The sequence below is a fragment of the Ammospiza nelsoni genome, chromosome 2 (genome assembly GCF_027579445.1).
Source record: "Ammospiza nelsoni isolate bAmmNel1 chromosome 2, bAmmNel1.pri, whole genome shotgun sequence".
Classification (NCBI taxonomy): domain Eukaryota; kingdom Metazoa; phylum Chordata; class Aves; order Passeriformes; family Passerellidae; genus Ammospiza; species Ammospiza nelsoni.
Genome location: NC_080634.1, coordinates 50,286,701 through 50,311,823, shown reverse-complemented (window position 1 = coordinate 50,311,823; position 25,123 = coordinate 50,286,701). Strand labels below are relative to the sequence as shown.

The 25,123-nt window shown below is 41.0% G+C and overlaps 2 protein-coding genes across 7 annotated transcripts in view; one reads left to right on the top strand and one right to left on the bottom strand.

Moving 5' to 3' along the window:
- The window catches only part of FLT1 (fms related receptor tyrosine kinase 1), a 107,673-nt gene extending 94,858 nt beyond the window's left edge, over nt 1–12,815 (top strand). The window contains exons 23-30 of the mRNA XM_059467153.1: nt 216–338; nt 1,404–1,515; nt 3,126–3,225; nt 4,548–4,653; nt 4,747–4,877; nt 5,250–5,334; nt 6,063–6,154; nt 10,865–12,815. Of these exons, the coding sequence (XP_059323136.1) occupies nt 216–338; nt 1,404–1,515; nt 3,126–3,225; nt 4,548–4,653; nt 4,747–4,877; nt 5,250–5,334; nt 6,063–6,154; nt 10,865–11,069 (954 nt within the window). The 3' untranslated portion in view covers nt 11,070–12,815. The remainder of the gene's footprint in view (nt 1–215; nt 339–1,403; nt 1,516–3,125; nt 3,226–4,547; nt 4,654–4,746; nt 4,878–5,249; nt 5,335–6,062; nt 6,155–10,864) is intronic.
- A 1,324-nt stretch (nt 12,816–14,139) lies between these two features.
- The window catches only part of PAN3 (poly(A) specific ribonuclease subunit PAN3), a 79,295-nt gene continuing 68,311 nt past the window's right edge, over nt 14,140–25,123 (bottom strand). For 4 of the 6 annotated variants that reach the window (XM_059467175.1, XM_059467179.1, XM_059467176.1 and 1 more), the window contains 5 exons: nt 24,518–24,657; nt 23,804–23,933; nt 20,902–20,966; nt 20,073–20,211; nt 14,140–17,083 (listed from right to left, as the gene is read on the bottom strand). In XM_059467175.1, the coding sequence (XP_059323158.1) occupies nt 16,943–17,083; nt 20,073–20,211; nt 20,902–20,966; nt 23,804–23,933; nt 24,518–24,657 (615 nt within the window). In that variant the 3' untranslated portion in view covers nt 14,140–16,942. Of the gene's footprint in view, nt 18,956–20,072; nt 20,212–20,901; nt 20,967–23,803; nt 23,934–24,517; nt 24,658–25,123 lie in introns of all 6 variants that reach the window. The other 2 variants (XM_059467177.1, XM_059467178.1) reach the window with 2 other exon arrangements.

Sequence of the window (25,123 nt, the reverse complement as noted above, 5' to 3'; positions counted from 1 at the left end):
AAACTATAGGCAACTTCCCTAAAAATTATTATTATTATTATCGATGATGATAATAATATTAATAATAATATTAATAATATTAATAATAATAGTAATAATATTATTATTAATAATAATATTAATAATAATAATAGTTTTTAAAGGATATGAGAGACAGGAAATTTGTGGGCAGGAATAAGGAAATGCAGTTTGATTGTGAAACTGTTTTATTATAGTGCATTCATCGTGACCTGGCAGCCAGAAACATCCTTTTATCTGAGAACAATGTTGTGAAGATCTGTGATTTTGGCCTTGCAAGAGATATTTATAAGAATCCTGATTATGTGAGAAAAGGAGATGTAAGTCAAGATGATGTTTATTTACCCAAATGTTTATAACATGTCATTTCAAACTGTCCACCAAAACGCTCTGTAGATGTTCACATTCCCTGAATTTAAGAGCTCAAAAGCTGTTGGTTTTTGTGTGAAGATGAGCTGTCCAGATGTGTTGTGGGTCTGGGAAGCATTTCAATCCTCAGTCATAAGGCCTAGACATGCTGACTTCTTCACAGCTTTGCCCTGTTAATACTTTGGTTTTTTAGACATTTCTTGGCTGGCTCACCATCACCCCCTTACTCCGCAAACTTCCTGCAAGGAAAACAGTGCCCCCAAAAGCAGGTGTGTACCCCCCAGTGCTCCTGGTGCCCTGAGCAGCTGAGCAGGACTTGTTCCTCCAGCACCTACTTGTTGTTTTTTTGCCCTCACTGCAGAGAGCAGGCAGTGACTGCCCTGCCAGCCCTGCTGTGACGGGCTGGGCCAGCAAACGGTGCTGGCACCCACCCATGCTGTGGGAATTTGGTGTGGGCATTGGAGTCATGCAGAGAGTCTCTTTCTGGAGACTCACCCATCTGCCAGCCATTCCCACATCTGTAAATAATTTCCAGGGTTTACAGCATTGCAAAGTAGCTGGGAAATGTTCACACAGCTTTGGTACTGCTCAGGAGACCCTAACAAGCTGTGCAGATGTGCTCCTGCAATTCTGGCTCTGAAAATTTCCCCCCAAATATCTCCAGCATCGTTACAGAATGGTTGGTGCTTGGATGCAGGGCTTTCTGCCCTGTCTCTATGATGCTGGCAAGGGACCTCTGCTCCTACACACTCCCATATCCCTGTAAAGAAAAGGCCTGGTCACAGGTTTCCAATGTCTGGTGTTTTGCGCCACATGTTTTTTAAAAACAGCCTTTTACTCCAACAATTTGTTAAGCGTATGAATGAGTGTGGGTTTATCTTGACTGCCTGTAAGGAAATCCCACAGGTTCCTGCCTGAATGGTAATTATTTACATAACAATATATAGTTGATTAATCTATGATTAAAATCTTTCAGACTTTGAAAATAATAGTCAGATTTGTCCCTTTTACTCCAGGCTCGACTTCCTCTCAAGTGGATGGCTCCTGAATCCATATTTGATAAAATCTACAATACAAAAAGCGACGTGTGGTCCTTCGGGGTCTTGCTGTGGGAGATATTTTCCTTGGGTATGTTAACTCTGCACCCCAGGAGCTTGATGGGAGTGGGGACTCCAGCCTGGGGAAAACATCCTTTACCTTCAATGATCTTTTGGCAGGTGTTTCAAAAAGACCTAAATCAGAAGCAGAGGGATTATTGTGCCCCCGTGAACCAGAAATTTTGCTGCTTTTAAGAGCGCTGAAAGTTTATTTGCCAAGCGAAAGTCTCAAAGGATAGCACAGCTGTCTGAGAACTTTACCAGCTACTTCTGCCATGGGCAAAAGCTGGCACTAAGCTTCCCACTTTTCCCTGTAGAAAGCCTTGGCAGAGGATGCAGGGCAGCACAGCCAGAGCAGTCACAGAGCTTTGTCTGACTGATGGCACTAGGAGGAAAATCAGGCAATTTTTAAAGCATTTCAATTGACTCTAGAACCCTGTAGGATAACACAGATCTGTTATTCTGGGTCACCAGCTGCCCAAGACCAAGGCACCACCTCCAGTGCCACAGACAGCATTCAAGACACTGAGTGCCATGAGCTGAGTGCTCCCTCAAATGCTTCTTATCCCTCTTGTGGGAGCAAGGGAGCCAAACCCACAGTTTGAATGTCTCAGATCCTGTCACCCCCATTTCCAGCCCAAGTCCAGGAGGTCCCCCCAGCCCAGGAGGGATCCAGCACCCCCCTCACCCAGGCTACTGGACACAGCGAAAAGCATCTGCACTGATGCCGCATGATGAACTAGAGCATGCAATCTGAAATTAAAACCCGGTGAAGCCTTTTTTTTCCCCTTTCCTTCATGTGGAAAAGGCAGGATACAAGATGTACACTGAGTGGGAACAACAATGACTGTCAGAATAGAAGAATCTTAATTGAGTTCAACACAGAGGCTGACAAAAGAGGCAAACAGCAGAGGAAACAATACTATACAATTCTCAGGACAATCAATCATTTATTAGTTTAAATACATGTTGTTGGTCAGCCTGCCAACTCTTGTGATTTTATGGTCAGCCTCATAATACCTGCTATTTTTTTCTTAAAGCCCCAGCTCCTTGAACCTGGTGACTCTCTGACTCTATGAAAGGTCCCTTTTTTTTTCCTTTCGTTTTCCCTTTTCCTGAATTTTTTTTGTCTACAGAAAAAAAAATACCAACAATACAATCAGGCTGCATCTGAGAAACACAGAAAACAGAAAAACAATGCAAATGCACTGTGACCTCATTTAAAACAATTATTTTGATTTTTTTCAAGGTGATTTGGGGCATTTGGGGTTTTTTAATATTGTCCTCACTAGACTTTGGAGTAGTCCAAACCAATAGAAAGATCAGACTTGGCTTTTCAAGGGATAGTGTTCAAATTAAATTCATGTGCATTTTTTCTGTTCAGGCTAGGAAAGCACCACCAATAGCTGTGGTCTTGATCTTGCCCCCTCCTCCAAAGACTGGGGCTTGGAGCCCATCCAGCTGTAATTCCCTGCCTGAGGCAGCCAGCAGGGCCAGACCCTGCAGGGGGGACACTCCCTGCCCCCAGCTCTGCAACCTGATGATGCACATCCATAGGGAGAATTTGAGGAAGAGGCATAGGGCCACAGTGAGGTTACAGGCACTCAAGGCATGTATCTGTTCTCCCAATGTCACTTCCAGGTGCCTCTCCTTACCCCGGAGTACAAATAGACGAGGATTTCTGCAGCAGGCTGAAGGAAGGCACAAGAATGCGAGCCCCAGAGCAAGCGACCGAGGAGATGTAAGATGCCTTTGCTTGCCTTGGGTACCACTGCCCTCCTGGGCTGCCCTGCAGATGATGTTCCAGCCTCTAAAAATACCCTGTGCCAGCCTAAGGAAAAACAACCCAATCCTCCATCGGTATCTTCTTGTACACCCCCCCCATCCTGGCCCCTGGCTCTCCCAGAGAGTAGGGGGCAACAAGAGCCTGAGCCCAATGCACCACCAGGGCTGTGCTCTCAGGGAAGCTGAGCAAGGAGGAGGAGGAGGAGAAGGGGGAGGAGAAGGAGGAAGGTCATTCCTTGCTAGGTTTAATATTTACCGACATGCACAGAGATAAGTGCTGGAGGAATGTGACATTATTAACATCGTCTTGACTTAGGAAGTGGCAGTGGAGGCTTCCTTGCAGTCACTCGGGTAAGGAGGGTCCACCCTTTCCTGTACACGGTGTCTGATGGCAGAGGAAGGTGACGGGGACCCGCAGCCACCCCGCCCGGGTTGTCTGAGTCCTCACTGCCATGTCAGCCGTCACTCCCTTCTCCCCTGCCCTCAGGTGCAGCCTCAAGCTGCTGCTGCATGGCCAACACCTTTCTGGAGACCAAGGTGGGTCAGGACAGAGCACCTTGCCCGGGAGGCCCATGCAGCACTCTGAACATTCACCCTGTGACACAAATCATTGAGGACCATGAACATGTCCAGGGTGTTTTACCTCTGGAGGCAAAATCGAGTACGTGTGGGTGTCCTGGTGCCTTCCCGAGTGCTATGTCATGGCTCTAAATAGCAACACTTACCAAAAAATAGTTCTAGCAGAAGAAAAGGATGCAAGCCAGCCATGCCTATCTGGGAGTATTGCCCATTGACTAATTTTATTATCCTAGTGACAGTAGATAAGAGCTTTTTTTTGTCTCTTCCACATATTTTATTGCAGGAAGGAAAGCTTGGCTCTACCAATACAAGGAAGTGACACATCCATATAAGTCATCTTAGGATGCCTTTAGGATACTTTAACCTAAACATTGCCAGTTAATAGATGTTTAATACAAAGGTTTAATGCTTAATTAGGAATGAAAAAAAGGAAGTATGACTGGTTGGCTGAATTATCCTTTTGATGTTGTCTTCTGGGGTGTTGCATGAAGGTTTTCTGTTTTTGTGGGAAGTTTAGTGGTTTACTTTTAGGAAGATGCCTCGATGGTGTTAGAGAGAATCTTTGTAAAACCAAGCAGGTTGAGGAGTTACCTCCCTATGTCTGTCTATCGATGACAAGATGTCCAAGACTGCTGTGCTGCCTTGGATTAAACGGAGCTGTAACCCCACCCTGTGCTCACTTTGCTGTTGTCCTCACAGTTACCAAATCATGCTGGACTGCTGGCAGAGCAATCCCAACGACAGACCACGGTTCTCTGAGCTGGTGAAAAAGCTGGGTGACCTGCTGCAAGCAAATGTCCAGCAGGTATTAATGTCACAACCACATGCTGTCACTGAGGCAAGGAAAACTGGCCACATGGACCCAGGAATAAGGCTTTTATTTCTTGTTTACATCTAGGAAGGTAAAGACTACATACCCCTCAGCACAATATTTACAACAGAAAATGGGTCTCCCCCTGCATCTGATGCTTTGTGCAATGAAAATTTTCCTGTTACAAGCTCAAGCAGTGGAAGCACTGAAAATGTCAGGTGAGATAAGCAAGAATAAGACTGTGTGTGTTCGTTGGGGGTAGTAGTTTGCTGCATAGCCCAGTTTGGACCTGGGTGGAAGAAAACACTCAGAGACAGCCCACAGGTGGCCAGTTGCTGAGCCACTCCCTGCTGTGGCTCTTTGGAGTGCCCCTGCCCAGGTCACAGGGCTCAGACACTGTAAGAGGCACGGCTGTGCATACCCCGGGGCTGGGGAGTGAGATTTGGGTGGGGTCTGGTTAACAAATCCCTTTTGCATGACCTACCTTGAAGATAGCTGGGAGCTGCCCAAAAAAACAGAGAAATACCCAACACTTCCTGCTTGTGCACTTCATACTCACCAAAAATTGTCCTCCTTCTCTCGTTGAACAGATACATAAACACTTTCAAAATAAACCCCCCCCAGCGCATAAAGACATTTGAAGAGCTTCCCATGAAGGAAACGCTTGTATTTAATGTAAGTGACCCCTGGGCCAAATGATATGCCAGGTATTTCTTGTTATTTATGTGACAGCTTTATACAGGGATAATCAGGATGGGGGGGTTACTGCTTGGTCAGCTCTAACTGATACAAGGTGCAGGATTAGCTGTACTTGCAACAAGAGGTTATCCCCCTTCCCTACAATTTAGGGTCAGAGATCCTTGCTGGCCATGCCATGGGCTGCAAACATTCCTTCCCTGACATGAAGTGGTAAGTTCCAGTAGGTGTGCAAGGTTAGTAGGAACAAGACCTGTTAGCAGATGGACAAGCTGGAGCCATGTCTAACAGTGGGACACACACCCAATCCTCGTAGGGACAGGCATGGGCGAGAGTCTGGGACAAGCTTTTAGTGTCTCAGTAGAAGGCATTAAGCAGCAGGAGGTGGGAAAGGCACAGTGGTCCTCACAGGGTTGAACAGGTGGCTGGCCAGAGCTTCAGACTGCATGCAGACACTTTTCTTCCAGCACCCTGGATTTGCACTAACATTATCTGCCTGCTGCACCCCAAGGCATGAGTGGTTTGGAAAGGGACCATTAAATGCCTGTGCACTGCTGCTGTGCACAGAGCTGCTGTCTCCTAGAGCTGTCTCAGTATCAATGACCAGAAGGATGCTGGAAATCAGACCAAAGAGGAACTGAGTCCTTTGTAAAATACAGTTAACACCTCACAGGACTGCATCTCTCTTTCTCTCTTTTTTCTTCAAGGATTATCAAGCAGACAGTGGGATGGTGCTGGCTCCAGAAGAACTGAAACGCTTCACATGGACAGGCAGCAAGCAGAAACGGACACTCTTTGGGTCTGTATTTTACATTCCCTTCTTCTCAGGTTTTATATGGCAAAGGAGAATTCAAGGTCCTTGAGCTAAATATGCCTTGTGAAAGTAGCTGAGGTGGCCCCAGTCCCTGCAAACACTCTTGCTGTGGTGTCCTGCTTGGTTTAATCAGCAGTCAATCATCTTCCACACCTATGTCTTTGAAGAAGCAAAAAACCCTCAATGCCTTGGATGCACATCAGCAATATGATTTATTAGCATTTATTGATCCACCTAATGCTCAATTTAATGCCAGTGTCAGAGAGCACTGAACTGAGGTAGGAGGCAGGTAACTGTGAGAAACAAGCCATTAATAATAGGGGAGGAGGAATGTGTGGCTGCGAAGGATTTGCAGTTGTTTCTGCAAGTCCCAAGGGCACCCCAGCTGGGACAAGGCCCCCTGTGCTTGTTTTTGCCCTTCTTTTCCATGACTCAGCTAAGCACGGCCCATTTAACACCCATGGGCTCAGGATGCTAAAGTGGCAACTTTACAATAGATGGATGTGAGGGCCTCACTTCTCTTCCTGCCTTTAAGCACTTGAATATATTGGCCATCTTCCTCCACCTAATTCCTGACAGCTGCCCAAGCAGGGAACTAGGGCTGCTCTAAGAAATGGGTTGCACTGACATGAACTCTCTGTAAATGGGAAGTGTTTATTTTCTCAGCACCGGCGCTGTATCAGCTCCCAGCCGCTGCAAAGCTGGCAGCGTCCTGCTTTCAGCTCACTGCTCTCAGCCAGCCCGGAGACTGCCCAGACCCAACCCATCGTTCATCTCACGCTGGCAGGAGGTCAAGGCCAGCCTGCCATCCTGCCAGTGCCAAACTTGTCAGTGCCTTGCAGTTGGGCAGCCTGGGAGGTGTAGCATTGTCTCAAAGAACAATCAGAGCTGCCTGAAACGCGCGGTCAAGGCAGAGAGGCCTCGCTCCATGACAAATTCCAGTGACCTAGAGGGCGTTGGTTGAAATACGTGTGGGACAGAAATACGTGTGGGGACAGAAATACATGTGGGGACAGAAATACGTGTAGGAGAGCACGCGCTCACGGGGCTGGAAAGCACGGCCTGGATGAACGCGCTGCTGGCAGCAGCCTGCAGTGGCAAAGCTGCTCGTGCGTGCAAAGCCAGGGCAACACAAGCCACTCTGAACAAATGCTGGGAAACCCTTTCTCCTGCCTTGACCTTTCAGAAAATAGGCTCCTGAGCAGTTTTATGGTACTTCAGCTCTGTTGTGGCAGGCTGTCTTTGGAGAAGCCACTACAGAGTGTATGTGGATATTACAGGGTTCCAAAGGATGCAATGTTCTCTAGATGTGGTTTAACTCATTTTTTCTCCGTGTTTTTCTGAAGGCTGCTGTCAGCCACACAGACAACATGGCAACCTTCCTAAATGAAATTTATGACAAGCCTTTTTCTTTGCATAGAGTGTGTCCCAAGCATCCCCCTGTAAGTGCTTTAAGGGGCATCTTCAAATACAGAAGAAAAAAGAATGCTTGCATAAGAAAAAAAAATTGAACTGAACAGTGGCTGCTAGAACGTAAATCCTTGGGAAAACAGAGTGGTAGACTGAGATCATACAAGGTCATCTGGCCTGCAAGCTAAACAAGTGGTACTGTAGCACTGTGCCAAAAAGCACTCATGGATGTGAATGCAGGCAGCGACCCTTCAGTCACCACACATTCCTAAAAGTGGTAGCATCTTAGCTAAGCATCCTTTACTTAAAATTAATTGGAACAGTAAATAAATACCCCTAAAATTTGTACTGAGCAAGGTGGAGCCTGGAAGGGTTTGAGACATGGAAACTGATCTAAGCAGATGTACATTCCTGCTTCTTCACTTGCATTGCAGGCATCCTGACATTTCAGCTTGGCTTTTCTTGCAGGGAGCTGATTCAGGTTGCCAGATTGTCAGAACAGTGTCTGAGTGAGCAGTAGCAGCTCACTGTCAGGGCAGCTGGTGCCAGCACCAGGGTGAGGAAGAGTTTCACCTTCCTTTGGCAGCAGCTTGCCTATGGTGGTTACATCTCTTCGCTGTAACAAAGCCTTGGAAGAGTCAGATTGGGCAGAGCCGAAGAACAGCATAGTGTGGTAGAAGCCAAACCCAGAGCACCCTGCCTGTCTCCAGAAGCACTCCCAGGGTTTATTTCAGAGAAAACTGACTGCAGGAGAGGGCCAGCATGTGCAGCAGTGCTTGCCAGGCCAAGGGCAGAAGAGAGCAGGGAGCCAACCTGACAGTGCAGGGGCACCCCACTGACCCTGGCAAGGTGCCTCCTCTTGGGCTTCCACTTCTCCTGCCTAGGGAAAGGCACTAATGCCACAGCTCATCCTTGGTTTCACTATAGGAAAGAGCATCAGCCTAAACCCTGGTGAGCTCCTTAGGCCCAGGTGGTGGCCAGGAGCAAGAAACAGAAATGGTTGCAACGTGTATTGGACTTGCTAATGCCACTGAGGTGAAAAATGATATTCTAAGCAGCAGGAAGAGAAGTGAGTTTTTGTTAATATAAGGCCTCAGGTAAAAGAGCCGGGTAGAAAGGTTTGGGGGCAGTTTTCTGAACTGTGCTCCTTTGCAGGAAGAAAGGATCCTGAGTGCAACCCTTTTCTAGCTTTTCAGTAGTGGTGAAAAAGCCCAACACAAGTAAGCCAAAATCCTTGGGCTGAGGCAAACCCTTGAGTCAGTGTAAATTACAGAGCCAGAAAAACAGCAAGAATTCCACCTCCTGTGAGCTGGAACAAGTGTCTCAAGAGCTGCAGCCAGCCTCTAACCTCACTCTGGTCCTGAACATGGCAAAAAACCAGTGGCCATTTCCTCCAACAAACAATCGCAATTAAAGACCAACTAAACACAGTTTCCAATTTACATTCCTAGATTGGCAAGAAGATAGTCCACAGCTACAGAAGCCTTTACTGACTGTAAACTCAGACTCAAAATGAAGCCTGACTACAGATGCCAAAACCCCTTGAGCTCCCTCAAAGTTTTTTGTGGGAATGCATGCCCAGGTACAGCAGTGCACTCCAGATAAAATTAATAGACGCAGCTCTTCTGGTAAAAAGGTTTATTAAAGCAGAAGCCAAGTCTAGCTCACAAGAAAAATCTCAGGATACAAAAGCCTGATGATGGTGAAAGGATCAAAGTATGACAGTTTTTAAGACTCACAACTTGTCATGCACACTCCACTTTTGCCAGCTCCTGAAGGCTCACAATTACAATGTAAATCACAGAGGCATTTCTCTTTAAACCCATCACAAGAAGTCCATTGCATCTGTGACTAATCTTGTCATAGTTATGGAATTTATCCCAAGGCAAGTAGTTCTCCATCTGCCAACAGATGCAGTATAAAAATATGGGATGCATCTGCAATCCTCATCTCAAGGGCTCCTCCTCAGGAGCTCCATTCATCTACTGATAAATGTAATGGGGTGGTCTTCTTAGGGAGACCTTCCAATTTCCTACAGTAAGAAGAAGAGACAGACACCACACTCCTTAAAAAACCACACAGGCTTCTGAGTTAAGAATTTGAGAAACTGTGACCTCTAAGAGGAACTTGTAATGGTCCTGTGCCACTAGTTCTGTAGTTAACTTAAAGAACTAACAATGCAAAGTAAAATGAAAAGCAAAACCCTGGGCTCTGCAAGCCTCAACAGATGCTCTCTCAATGTCTTCTTTGGAATTCAAGGCTAGGGCTGCCAACGTTTCTGACCTTATAAATGAAGAGTGGATTGTCCATGAACTTATAAAAATACAGGGAGGAAATACAATTTTAGACACTGTGGTCCAACATGTTTACTTTAGGATTTCACATGTAAACAGTGATGGAAAACTGCTCTGGCTAGTCCTTTGTCTACAGATAAATCTTTGGTATTCAAGTTCAATGGTGTAAAAATTCTCTTTGCCCTGATTTTCATTACTGAAAGAGCTATTTGAAGCACTGCAATCTCTGAATATGGGTGAGAAAGTGCCAAAAGGCTAACAGTGCCTCTAAAAGTGGCTTTGCCCAGAAGACATTTAACCCCTCTTAGTAAAGGGCATCTTATAAATGGCAGCCTACAGGATAACTGGTCCTTTTAAGGGACAGGAAAATTCTAATTCAAACCAGCAGTTCATGGCAGCTGCCAAAAGCCAAAAAACAGCAGATAGCCAGACCTCATGCCCTTCCTCACAAACATCAGCCATTTGTATTAGAAATTTATCCCAGAATTAGGCTTCGGGAACATCTACACTAGCAGTTTTCTACTTTTGCCTCAAGGTTTGAGACCTTCCACCACTTCAGTCCTGCTGAAAAACCCCTGTTCCCTTAGGAAGGAACATTTAGGTATGGGGATACACTGCCTCACCACAGCAGAGCTGCCAGACACTCCCCACTACGTGACCCTGCAATAAAGTCTCACTCCCCAGCACCTGCCACAAATGAACAATTCGAGCTTAGGCTGAGCAGTCCAGTACTCCCCCAAGCAGCAAGACTGATAGAGTGCATGAACACTTTTAACAGTGATGTGCACTCCCAGCACCTCTGTTTAAAGGGACTCACAGGGAACACAGGAGGGCTCCTTCACTCCTCTGTTCTGCACTCCCTCTGAGTAAGTCCATCTGCATCAGTGCCCCTCTCACCGTGTAAGAATTAACTTGTGACCTAGCTTTGCTCGTTACTAAACCAAAATCTTTTCATAGTAAGAAAGCTCACAATGACACTGCTCTATTACAGCATTAAAGGTGCCAGCAGGAGCAAGGAGTCAGTGCTTTCTGGAGTAACCAAGCCAAGAAGCTTCTGCAGTTTCAGCTGTGACCAGCTCAGTGACGCCAAGCGAAGACACACCTGTGGTTATGCGATGCTGGAGAAAATGATTGCCATCCGCTCTCCTCCTCCTGACTACAACTCTGTTGTCCATTATTCTCAGCCACCCGTTTAAGTACATCTAGGCCAAGTAAACACAGAGGTTCTCGGGAAACACTGTCAGCTTAAAAACTCTCATCCAAATTATTTCCATTATCATAAAACTTGAGAATTTATCATTGGCTTAATCCCAGAGATCTGCTTTTCTACAGACTGCAGCACATGTATTCAAAATAGAGCAAAATATTATTGCTTAAACCTTGACTTTCCCAAATGCTCAACACCAATAGCTTTCGCTAAAAATGCTGAGTGCTTCTGCATCCAGGAAAACCTGGAAGGCCATTATTACAGCCTCTGCTCAGACTCACTTCTGTCCTGACTGGGAGAGGCAGCTGGGAGCTCTAGAGAGCCAGCAATCTGCACCAGGCACTGACATATTCGCATCCCACGTCTGGGGTATGTGTTGTGCTAGAAAATAAAGGAGCCTTCAAGAAGATAGAAACTGGAAACAGACCACAAACTATATTTTTAATGAAAACTACTTTGAGAAACTTGTGGAGGGCTGGTGCTATGGGGAAGCTGAATAAGCTAATTGGGGATGGGGCATTATATGGATCTTACTGCTCCAGATGGCAGACGCAGTAGGGAGCCTTACAAGGCAAGAATTTAAAATGCGTTGCTAAACACAATTGGCAAGGATAGAGGAGAACTACGACCAGATCCAGGGCTGTAACAACAGGGAATACATACCAATTCAGTTTGGACAACCCTGTTGAAATCCAGTAAATATTGAAGTTTTGCACTTTGTCATAAGCTGACACGCACACACTGGAACCAAACCACAAGGCAGATAGGTTCAAGCCAAGCTCTGTCCACAAAACCTCACGGACCTTCTAACACTGCACTGATTATATTTTATATATGGGAATATGTCTGAAAAGATAGAATGGCTACTAGACTGCACAAACTTTAATTGATCACTAGAGAGTTTGAAGAGATTAATTAGAAATTACAAGGCAATCTGTAAAGTTAGGGCAGCTTTTTTATGAAGACACCTAAATTTCCATGTTAAGTTACCAGTACGTACAGGAATAAAAATGTATCATTCATTTACAGCAGATTTTGTATAGCATCTCAGAAAGGTCATGAGTGTTCTTTGCTCAAGAAGCATTAGGATGCACCCATTCCCTTTCACCTTTGAATGCAGTATGGAAATGGGAGTTGGACATTTAACACAGCAGCACTGATATCTGCCAACTCAATTACAGCCCAATGTCAGCTTATTGTGGTCCACTAAAATATGTATTACCTTGAATGCTACATGTTATATGATCTCTTGCTCTCTCAGAATTCAGCTGTGAATGTAACCCACTAACAGACTTAAAGCAAATGACCTTTTGCATATTTATAAATAAAAACGATCTTTGATATTCAAGCAAAATAAATATGTACCACTACTTCTGAGCTAAGTATCTCTGCACAAGAGATCATCAGTTTTAAGTATCTATAGCACTGTCTCTTGTTAGTAAAGTATATTTGACCTTGATCAAGACAAAATTTCAGTACTCTTTTGTTACTAGAACTGAGCAAGAATAGTTACAGGATGATGCATCTCAAAGGATGTGTTTGCACAGTGTAAATATATAAATATGCTTTTATGCATAAATATTTAAGAAAACTGGACTACAAAAGATTACTTTTGTATGAACCCTCAAGTGTCTTCAGATGTGAAGAACTCCTCTTTTGTCTTGCATTTTCTGTCTTTATATAATGTGTTTGACTACTAAATTAATATAATAAAGTTTGCTTTTGAAAAAAAAAATAGAGTTCTGCCAGTGTCAAAGACTGCTGTGGCACACAAGTCAGCACTGTGCAGCACAAACATCTGGCACACATCCATCCCACAGGCTGATTTTCTGAGCAAAGGAGAACATGGAATAATCACACAGAAGGAAGGCACATTTCCCACACAGCAAACCAGCTACAGTGACAGACACCTGTCACTGCTCCCTGTGTGGGTGACATTCCCTAGGTTCAGCATACTTAGGAAGAGCTTACTGCTGTCTAGAGACAAAAATTCAACCCAGCCTCTGGGAGAGGAAAGGTTTCATGGTGGGGGAAGACAAACATCCATCTAACCACCCACCATTCCTGGTTTCTTCAGCAATTAGAAGATGCACACCAGAGAAAAGGATAGCAAACAGAGCTAAGGTGTCCTCACCAAAGCCTGTTCTGAAGCTACTGTGACAGGAGGCAGAACCTTAGGTCTGCAGAGAGACTCTTTTCTTCAGAGAATCCCCACCCCATCCATCTGAAGCTGAGGATGTTGCCTCCAGAGAGATGTTCAATCAAGTGCTCTCTGCTAAACAGCATTCAATCTGAGGGGCTCTCCAAATGCTGGAAGTGGAGATGAAGCTTTCTCTGGGAAAGCAGAATGGGATCATCAACTGCTGGAGTTGTGTAGCTGTTGCTGCATATTACTAAGGAGGAAACTGGAGACTGGATATGTGCATCAATCAAAAAATGTAGCTTATATAATAGCATTCCTAAAACACTGCAATTTCAGTGATAATGTTAAATATGTGCAAGGACTATTGACAATACACAATATATTACATAAAATTACATCTTCCATAAGCATGGTCAGCATTGGATGGATATAGGGGACTCTATCCGACCAGCAAATCATCAAACCTTTGCTGGTTAAAAATGTAGAAAAGAATTCTGTGAAAAGAAGTTATTGTGACTCCATGTGCAAATTCTCAGAGAAATTAATACACTTTGTTTCTGAGCAAAAAAAGCTCAAAAAACATGAAAGTAAGGGTACTTGAGCAGAGTTTTCAAAAGTAGGGCTTATCGAGGAAAGCAGACCTGATCAAACCGAAGCAGATGGGATTTGACTTGGGAGTTACAGAAATATGCATTAATACACTTCTAGTGAACAGTATCTCTCAGTTTTAGGACATTTGATACACTCTAAGTGGCAAGCACTAAACACAATTCGTGACTCCTGTTTGTTAAAACTCTGCATTGCAGACAGAATGAATACAAAAGATGTACGAGACAAATGAAATAAAATTCCACCACCAAAGTTGAAGTGCCCTGGACCCAACCTCAGAGCTTCACAATGTCAAAATAAGGCCACATTATTTCTGGTATTCTTTATTAAAAATACTGCTGTACACATGAACAATGAAAACAGGATTAAAGATGAGTAACACATATTGGGATCATGACAATAGAACTTAACATACTGGTGCTTTTTAGGGGAAGCAGTTGACACCTGAATTACTGAAACAAGGGCAAATCAAAAATACATAGGTACCCTCAACAAAATATTTACAATATAGTAAATACAGCAACAAAATTTAAAACAGGTACAAAAATTAAAATGACCAACATCAGATGATTTCAAAGGTTGTCCCTTCTGTGCTTTTAGCTGTAAAAAATAGGAAGGTCAGAAATAAATTTCCCATCTGGGAGGGCACATCCTGGTGACTCTTCTTTTAAATACAGATACACAGTTCTTCCTATGAATGGATCAAACTACAACTTTAGGACAACCTTCTAAATGGAATTAAAATGGGGAAGAAGGGCTCTCCCCAAAAAAAAAACACCCAAGCTGAACTTCAGACTGTTCAAATTATTCCCAAATACGACCAAATAAAATAAATAGAAAACAAAGCTCAACTTCTTTTTAATTTTATGTATTACCTGACACCAAATATTTTCTGGCTGACATTATGTATGAAAACTTATTAGCTGTCTACCTTTTTATTTTTAAACCAAGTCCTGAGGTTACTAGGGGCTGAAGCAAACTGACATTATGCAAATACATACAGGTTTGCAATTTAGACATGTCTTGCAGAGGGTGTGCTGGTCTAAAAAGGATGAGAATTCAAGCCCTATTTTACCCCTGCCTTACACTTCCACAAAATATTGGTCCACAAATTAAATTTTCAAAGGTTCCCAAACCCCACAACTGAACAGATGATCCCCTTTCATTTTCAAAGAAAACAACACTGGAAAAAACCTCAGCCCGCTTATAAATTAAGCATTCCATATTTCTTCTAGAATACAAGTACTTCTTTTTTTGTACAAAAGAATTACAATATGATTTGTCAAAAAACATAGAAAAGACAGCTGCTCTTCCTCAAATACATGAGCTAATGATAAAAGACTGTTCTGCATGTTCACTTTTCAAAGTTCCTGTTCCTTTTATATTAAAAAGAACATTCTGGCAACTGTTATCGTTTGAATATTAAACATTATGTTTCTTTGAAAATTGCAACAATAATTGATTTTTAAACTCAACAACTGATGCTACTTAATGTGGATTCAACCACATTTTCTAAAATGTGTAAAGCATGTCCCTAGTCTTCAAAGCTTTCGATGTGAAGAGAGTTGCTTTTTTCTTGATGCAAGTCTCAAGGCGGAGAATCATTTTAAAGCTTATAAAAGTGGACAGAGAAATATTAAAAACTTCTCTGAAAACTACAAATATTGAGAATCATTAAAATTGATGTCAGTAACATCAGTTGCAAGTGCTTAGAGTCTGTCCTGACCTTTTGAGTTTCCACATTTTCTTCATGGTGAGCACCCAGTGCTATTAAAACATTCAGTGCTGGGAAAGGATAGATACAGTCTTCACTACTGCTTTAAGAAAGGAAATTCCTACATGTTTGGCAGTCTTCAGTATCAAAGTGTAGGTGTTTAACTAGAAATCCCATGAATACCCAAGTTTGGAGACAACTGCATGTCCAAAAATTAGAAAGGTAATTGAGGAGCAAAATTCCAGACTTTTGAGACTGAATTACTTCAGGAATATTCATGTGTTGAGTATTAGCAAAAGTAATATTACTTTGGGCTAAGCAGTGACTGCAAAGGCACAGCAGATCATTATCCCTCCAGATTCAGGCCGTAAAACTTGAAAAGCTCTTGATGCCAGACAACTGCTGTGTTTAGTTAATCTTCTTTTAACAGTGTCTTTGTATCTGTATCCAGTGTAGCGTACCATAATAAAGCTGTGGTTCAAAGAACAGAACTTTATACAAAAATTATACTGTAAATAACCTAAAGTAATACACTCCTGAAACTTCAGGCATTTAAACAATTTCTTTAAAAAAAAAATCTATTAAAAAAATTGCATAAATGTAAATGCTTCTGACTACCAGGAAAATGTACAAACAGTTTTTAAAAGGCGCTGGTTGTGTTTAGAGCAAGTTTGATATGCTCCTTAAACTAAAGATGTTTCCCATTATGCTGTTTTCGTCACTTCGCTTAGACAAGGTTTAAATCAAATGACAGGGGACTTTCTTTCCTTTTTAGTCAATTCACCAATACTTCACTTGACTGGTTTTAAAAAGTTGTTTCTTCTCACATTTCTTTGAGCTAACAGTGGGTGGCATACAGAGCTTGCATACAACACACTTTTACAGAGGTTACGAACTAAAAGGTCATTAATAGAACACAATTTCTATTAAATTATTTACCTGGTCCTTTATGCTATTCTGGGTGCAAATAATATCAAAAATGAATAAATTTTGCTATATCCTCAGTGACAAAAATGTATCCCAGAAATGTCCTTGCAAAGAGTTTCCCTTAAGTATACAATGTGGCAAAACTTCAGAGATCAGAAAAGTCTTAAAAAATTAAAATTAGTGCATATACAAGTGGAAAAAATAAAAGTAGGAACATCATGCACCTGATGTGTTCCTTAATCTAAAATAAATTCTTCACAGATAAAGCCTCCAATGGCAGCCTTAGCTCTAGGATAAGTGAAACATTCTTCCCTTCAAGTAACAGTGTACCTGACTGAAGTGCAAGCAGCTTTGCTCATCTCCTGTTTGTTTCCCAAATGTGAAATGAGATGACAACAACAATTCAGCTGTAGTGCAATTTGCTATAGGTTAAGTTCCTCAGCAATGTCCTGCATGCTTTCAGCAAATACTACAACTGACCATTTGCGGCTGCAATCAGTTCTTGAAAAGTATTTTCAAAGCAGCGTTTTAAATCGCTGTAAGTTACCACAAGTACACTCTTCTCATCTCTGGAAATGAGGCTTATTTTTTCTGGCACACCAGCATCTAACTGTAACAAGAATGCAAAAGATAAAATAAAAGAAGTGTGAAAGAAATGACAAAACATTTCCCCAACAACAAAAGCAATCAATTTCTTGGCAAGCACATTGTTATGGCGCAGTTCAAATCCACTAACAGGACACAAAGGAAGAATCTGAATCGCACCACAACAACATCCTCGCCAAAAAATCGAGACATTTTGGTCTTAACCTGATGGACATTCCAGACCTTAGGACTAGATTACCATTGTTTCCTTCCCCTTCCACAAAGCTAGTAATCCTATAATGCTATACTTCCCTGTGCAGAAACCTGGCAAAATTTTCATGTACTTCCTGAAGAACAAAACTAAATTTGACATTACATTTGCACATATGATCTACAAACCTAAACATAGGGTAAGTAATTTACTTCTTGTCCACTCCAAAATGAGATAATGGATGGATCAGCCCCAGGTAGCCTGAAAACTGGTAGAAACCCAATCCTCACATTTTTGGCAGTACTGGAAACAAACTACGCTGTATGGTACATTTAACCCCTTAGAAAGAAAAAATTACTTTGGTATAATCTATAACCAAATGAATAATTGGGAGTTGAAGATCAATGTTTGTTCCACATTTCTTCTCATGGTTTGTTCTGACTTCTCAAATTCAATATGCACTTTTTTTATATTCCATTAGATCCTAATTTTTAACAGAGAAATATCCTGCTTTACATGCTGAAGCCCATTACATCACTGTTTCTTATGTTCTTCTCACTTTGCAAGAAATGTTCATCAATACAGAACTGTCAAGACTCTTTTATACAGAACTTTTGTAGTTTTGTTTTAGTCAGTATTTTGATAGTTCCACCACAGTCTTTCTTATTCCAATACAAGAGGTGGGGCAGAGACAAGTGAGATATGACAATACCAATCCATTCTTTGGAAATACAACCCCAGCAGGTTTAAATGTAATATAAATGTAATATAATTATACTACAATTATAATATTGTACTGAATAGAAAAACAATGAAATTTGTCACAGAGATGTTCCACTAGCTGCTGTCTGGAGCAACACAGCAAGTTAGCAATTTCTTGTATTTCTCTTCTAAAGTAATGTTTTGAGTGTAACCTTAAAAACTGGAAACACTACATTTTAAAGCTGCTGCTTTGTGAATGGTTTCAGAAGGCTGAAAGCAAGCCAATTAGCTTCTAATTTTTGTACAGTAGGATAAAACCATCAGTGTCTTCCAACATCCATTACAAATACTAATACAATTAAGGTGTTTGTGAAATATTGTCCACTGTTCATTCCCATTAGCATCATACAACAAATCAATTAATTACCTTAATGGAAGGTCTTCCTAATGGAAGATCTGTATTAAGAAAGCCACACTTCTAATTACAAACATCAATATTTATGGCTTTCTTTCCCCCTGTGGGTGCATAAAACAATATCCTCAGCTGAAAAGATGCTCAAAACACCACATTGAAAAGGAAAGTTTGCTGGTTGTTTTTTTTTTTTAACAACAGAATAGCTTTTCAAAAGGAATATGTTTGGCAAGTACCAGTAAAGTCCATATAACTTCCACTAGTACTTCTACAGCTTCTGAAGTGATTCTTAGAGTGTATTTCCAAAGCAGAGTTCTGTAAGCCTTACATTTTTTGTGTGCTGAGCCCACAACCACAGAAGAGAAGAGTCTCTGTTTGAAAAGGTAAGCCATGAACATTTATAGAACAAGGCATTCTTTGACATTGTCTCTTACCTGACCTATGAATTCAGGACTGTCCCCTCTTGCTACAGTACTGTATGAGTCACTGCTTTCAAATCATGATGGCATTTCAATGCCTACTTGAATGTCAACATGCTTTCTTTTTGATTTAGCCTCAATCCCTTTAATGTCCTTTTTAAAGTGATTACAGACACCAACCAGAAAGATAAAAAGGAGGTTAAAAAATGCACAGCAGTGGTCTAATAGGAGGTTAGAAACCCTGACAATTTTAGAAAGATATTTAACTGTACAGTTATTACACATCAAAGGATCTGAACACATTCCACTTCTCTTGAAGGAGAAAGTTGGCTATCCTAGTCCTAGAAAAGAATATATTGGGCACTAAAACTGTGTATTGTCAGTGTCTGCATCACCATTCTCTACAGAGCAAGTCAAACTACCAAGCAGCTACAAAAGCAACAACAAAAAAGCTGCAGCATCTTAATCTCTCATGGATTATTGAAGTTTGGCAAAACAATGTAAAATAAGTTGAAAGCTGATCTACTAATAAAAAATTTAATCAGCTCACATACTTTTTAATTTATGGAGCAAGACGAGTTCTTCATCTACTGAAGATCTCGTGGTTTCTCACACATCTCTTGCTATTAATCATGAGAGTGCTCGGATAAAATTCTGCTACTGGTGCAGCTCTTAGAAAACTGCAAATAGCTTTGTTAAGTCAGCCTTGGAAAACAAAGGGCTGGAGAGACTAGGGAAGCTATTACGGAAGTGGACGTAGCATTTTAAGTCACAGAAATTTTATAGCACTGTCCTGATGGCAAGGATTTTGCACAAATTTCCGTTTCCCTCCTGCCACCTACTTAAGTCAGCACAATTTAGGAACGGATCTTGCCTTATGACCATCCTTTGTGATAACTACCAACAGAAACCACCCCCAGTTAAAGGAGTATTATGGATCCTTTATGCTGTGTTGAAAGACCAGAGTAGCATAAAGGGACCAGCATTGCTTATCCACAGTAATCAATGCATTCTAGGATGAAAAGTTAATATTGTATCTCACGCTATATTAACAAATTTTTAATATCATGTACTAGTTTTATTTAAATTATTCATAGATGTTGGAATATTAGCTTAGAGAATACATGGTTTTAATCCAAAATGGGGAAAACAGCCACCAGCTAAGCCAATGGCATTAACCTTCCAGTGCCAACTTGCTTTTCAGTGGAATACTCTTTCAAAGAAAGCTAACCCAATCAAATGTGTAAAAGCTAACTGAAGTACAGTGTACCTTGTTAAGACATGAGATAATGTGACTGAGGTCAATCCAAGGAGTACCCGCTTCTGTCACCTGATGGAAAAGGTGATCTCGAAAGAGCTTTAGTAAATACCTGTCTCCAGTTTCTGACCACGTTGGGTCCTTCTGAAACCTAGTGAAAAACAAATTCTCATATCAAAGCTCAGTAAGTTAAGTAAAATCAAACCCCACAGATATAAATGACAATTTGATCTCAGCTGAGTAGTCTTGCATAGCTAATCTCCTGCTATAAATTGCAATTAAATTAGTCCCCCCACCACAAACAGAAGATAACCTATACAAAACTTTCTCAGCTGCTTGAGCGCCTAAAGCTAATGCCTTCCAAGAGCCACCAAAAATAGTGGAAGAAAGCAAAAATTATCTGCAATACATTTATCACATAAAACACATGTAGAAACCTGCATTATAAACATAACTCTAAGTTTATGCAGAGGGATGGAAAACAGAAAATGAACACTTCATTTTCATGTAGTTAGTCAATAAAAAAAAAGGTGAAAACTCACTAGCCGAAAACCAGTATCTACATCCTTTGCTTCAGTAAAAGCAAGCAATGGATTTCCTCCAAAACTACTGCCACTCACAAGATAAACCACACTAAATACAAGGAAACAACTTGTAGCCTTCTCCTGCCTATTTAAAGTTTTGGTCAAAGTTGCTTATCTATTTTTTCTCAAGGCTTCTTAAATATTCATTTCTCCATGGGCAAATATGGGGGGAAAAATTTAGCTTAAATTTATGAAGGAAGAAAGCGCATTGCAAACTGTGTTTTACATACTATAACCACAAAAACAAGTTTTCTTACTCTGGCCTCTCATTGATTGTTCCCAATTTTGCTAGAAGCCTAAACAACCTTCCATTTTGCACCTCCTAGAAAACAAGAAAAAAATTATTAAGAGTCTTTGAAACAAAATTTAAAGATTTACTTGCAAAAAATACATGGCAATAATGCCAATGAAGCACTGTTAATTACAAAGACTTATTTATTCAAAGGAGAGGGTATCATTTTTTCAGACAGAGATTAAATGCATTGTATTATGTATCAGTAGTCCAGGGTTCATTTTAGCACTTCAAATTATAATGCAAAGATTCAGCAACTAATGATACTTTGCAGTCCCAGCAGGAACTGGACCAGGTAAGCTATTTCCTTCTGGGAATGTAAGTCTAATCTCCTGCCAGCCTATACTCACAGGTATGATAAAATACAGTAAGCTACATGAGAAGAATATGGGGTTTTACATATATATATATATATATATATATATATATACACACACACACACACACACAGATATCAAGATATGGATAAGTATGCGGTACACCACCTTATTTCAGGTAAAGATGAGAAGAAACAATCTACCAGATCTGTTTTTCAGAAATGCTTTGTAAACATTTAGCAACAATATAATCAAACTAATACTCAAATGATAATTGATTGCAAAAATAATTTTGAAACAAGTTTTTTCAAAGCAGTTAGAATCTAAGTCTTAAAAATGTATAAATGCTGAGTCCATAAATGATATAAATAAAGCAATGACATTGAGGTCATACAGAGGGAGAGCATTAAAATTATAGTTGCTTAGCACACATGCAACTGAAAGTGGATTTAGTGTGTTTTTCCACACTACTTAGGATGCAGTAAAACAGTAACATCCTAGCTTACATTAAACAAAAAAAATTAATTCACAGTGTAAATCGAAGTTGTCAGGAAAAGATCCTCTCTGATATTATTCATATTCTCCAATGGCTCAGGTCTACAACATTATTCATGCTAAGATGCATCTAATTCCATGCATGATCATATTGATTTCAACTGAATTCAGTCTGGAGTAGATTACTGTGCACAGTAAATAAAGTGGGTCAAGGTGATAGCAGCCTGACCTTGCACAACCTATGGGTTGCAGATTTCTATTAATAGTCTAAAAACACACTGGAGAACAGCTTGTACCTACACAGTAGCAACACTTAGAGACTGACATGGAAAACCAACCCTGTCCAGCTAGCCAAGGTATACTATTTGGTCTAACCACCAAATTTATTTTTGGCATGTAGTTAAATACTCAAAAGCCAAAACTACACCTGTGTAAAGTTCACTGCCTTGCAGATTCCCAGTGAATGGTGACACAGCTGAGCAAAAACACAGGCACCAAGACTCCAAGAGGCCTCTCTGCAGGCCTAGTAGTCTGTAAGGAGGGAGATACTCTCCACAGGGTTTATAAACTGAGGCTTTGACTGCTATGACATGAATACGAAAAACATAAAAGTGAGGAAGGAAAGGAATAGCATAACAGGGTTACTGCTCTGTGAGAAGCGAATGTTACAAAGATATTAACTACACACAAACCCAGCATCAGAAGTCCCTAAGCTACAGATGACTACATACTTGGACAATGTAAGGAAAAAAAAAACCACACATGCTAGTCTTTTTCTAATACTCTCTCCAAAGCATTTGCTTTGGGACAAAAATGAACAGAGGGTAGCAGACTAGACTTAAGGGATACTGTGGCTCTGATGTTAATGGAGGAGATGGCATAGCCCAAACAAGTTACAGTTTGACAGCTAATTAAGAAGTGGTATTTATCAATGTCAAGTAAACAGCTATTGCCAAACTGAGGGCTAAGCAACAACTTGAATTTGTGGTACCTCTGCCCACCTGCCAGTGATAAGCAACTGCTCAAACAGCCTGACTAAAAATACAGAGATTGTAATGCTGATCACACAGCAATCTCCATCGTTGCTATGGGAAGGAGTTCATCTGCCCAGCTTTGTGCCGGCACATAGGCCACCCTAACAACAAACAAACTTAAAAACCTCTGGAGAAGGATTAGTAGTTGATTCTGAGAAAGTGGGCAGCCAGCATCTAGAGGTACACAAATACTGCCTGGCACTTCTACAGCTCCTTGCTCCTGATAGATTTCAGCATCTTTCATCAAGGAGGGGAAGACTGTTCTCCAACAGGACAATACTAGAGAAATCAAGAGAACCGAGTCTAACACAATCCAAACACTGGTCTACTGTCTCTTAACAAGGGGTTATAATGGAGTGGAATCACACAACTTGATTAAATCCTCCTGTAGTAGCCTATTCCAGCATTCCTCAATGTATCTCCTGCTGTCAGCTGCTTCTGACTAACAGACACCTTCCTGTTGAACAAATGCACCCTGACTTGATACATAGTACGTATTTCCTTTATAGCTAGCAGTCGATACCTTGACTGAACACCACAGACCCCCACAGGAAGAGTGCACACTTAGGAAAGCTGAACATGGTATCTCCATGGATTAGAATTAATTCAGAAAGGAAAGCATATGAGAACAAGGACACCAAAATCCAAACCTAAAAATTTATGGGGCTTTAGCACACATTAAATGATCTCCATGACATACATGGCCTCCTTTACTCAGAATGCTATTTTTAACCATGCTATAACGAACATAATTTTCCCAAGACTACTGGCTGGAAATGAAGATGCTACTTCAGTTAAAACACAGCTGAAGACATCTTAAAACTAGGCATTCTTGAAGCTCTGGGGCTCTCAAAAGCCTGAGTTTAGACTTGTCAAGCCTTCAGGCAGATTACTCAGGCTAATAAACAAACAGAAGGGGAAAAAAACCCCAACAGAAACTAGTAGAAAACATTCGCTTTCAAGGTACAGCTCTAGGAACACTGACTACAGGTCTTTCTGCAGGACTTACTACATGATTTACCTTTGCTAGATCTTCTTCTATAACATCATTTCGCATCTGAGCAGCATCCAACTGAGTATAGAATCGTGCACCAATCATAGGCATGATATCGTTTACACTGCGAAGTCTGTTTTGGTCAGTCAGCAAATACCTGCCAAAATAACCCAACCACCAAAGATTACTTTCTGGAAATGTCAAACATTATATTCCATTATGATTTTATAACTATTTAGCTTCTTGTATTTAATACATAAAGTTGACAATTGTAATGTTTCTTTTAAGAAGATACCATCAAGAAAACACAATCAATTTGCATGTATACATTGAGTCAGTTATTTATACAAGACAGGAGTATACTTTCACAAAACTGTGCAGTTCACTCCATTCAAACAGCAAGAACGTACACAAAAAGAGAGAGGGATGAAGATTCTGACTGCAATGCAATTTTTTTTCAAATGAGGAAAGGAGAAAAGACTTCTACTTTTCCCACTCAGGCTGCAAGGGAGAAAAAGGCTGACTATATTGAAATGACACAAAAAGAATACGCAGCCAGAAAAAGCTAGCACTCAACCTTTTGGCCAAAAAGTCAGTGTGCCTATTTCATGAAGACATCTCAACAACTGCAGATTTACCTGTAATCTTTACTTGCATTTAAAAATACCATTTCACTTGTGCATTGGTATACATAAGAAAAGTGCTGCAATTTCCTTTAAAAGGTTTATTAAACAAACTTACAAAATCAGATTCTTCAGGTCAGAGGAATAGTTGATTGTCACCAGTTCCATTGCTTTCTGCAAATTCTCTCTCTGAATTCCTGATAAAGAATTGCAAGCCAAAGCCAACACAACTTTCCCCAGGGAGATCAGATCTGCTTGCTAATAGGGAAAACACACAGAGGTAAGATTCTTAGTACAGATAAATACTATCCCATGGAACTAGATAGTGTTAAAGAGACAGTTCTTCAATAACCTTAGAAGAAATTGAGCAACTAAAGTAAGTGCTATTCAAATCATAGTTCATTATGATTGTTCAAGTTACAGTAGTTAAAAAGTACAGAAGAAAATCTGTCCTGACACCTAGCAATTTTTAAGTACTATATTTATCTTTGAATGATTAAAATTTACCTATTTTTAGCTTAAGGACAGTACCAGAGAGAACTGTGTAGTGAGCAGAAGCTCAGTAATGAGGTTCTCTGAGCCACCCACCTGCTCAATCCTGACAAGTCAAGGAGTTGGTGGCAAACAGAACAAGTCTTCTCAATACGAGATGTAGAAATAAAAGGATTATTTGTTAAACTGAAACCAGCATTTTCTGCATTCATATCTTTTCAATCTAGCCATC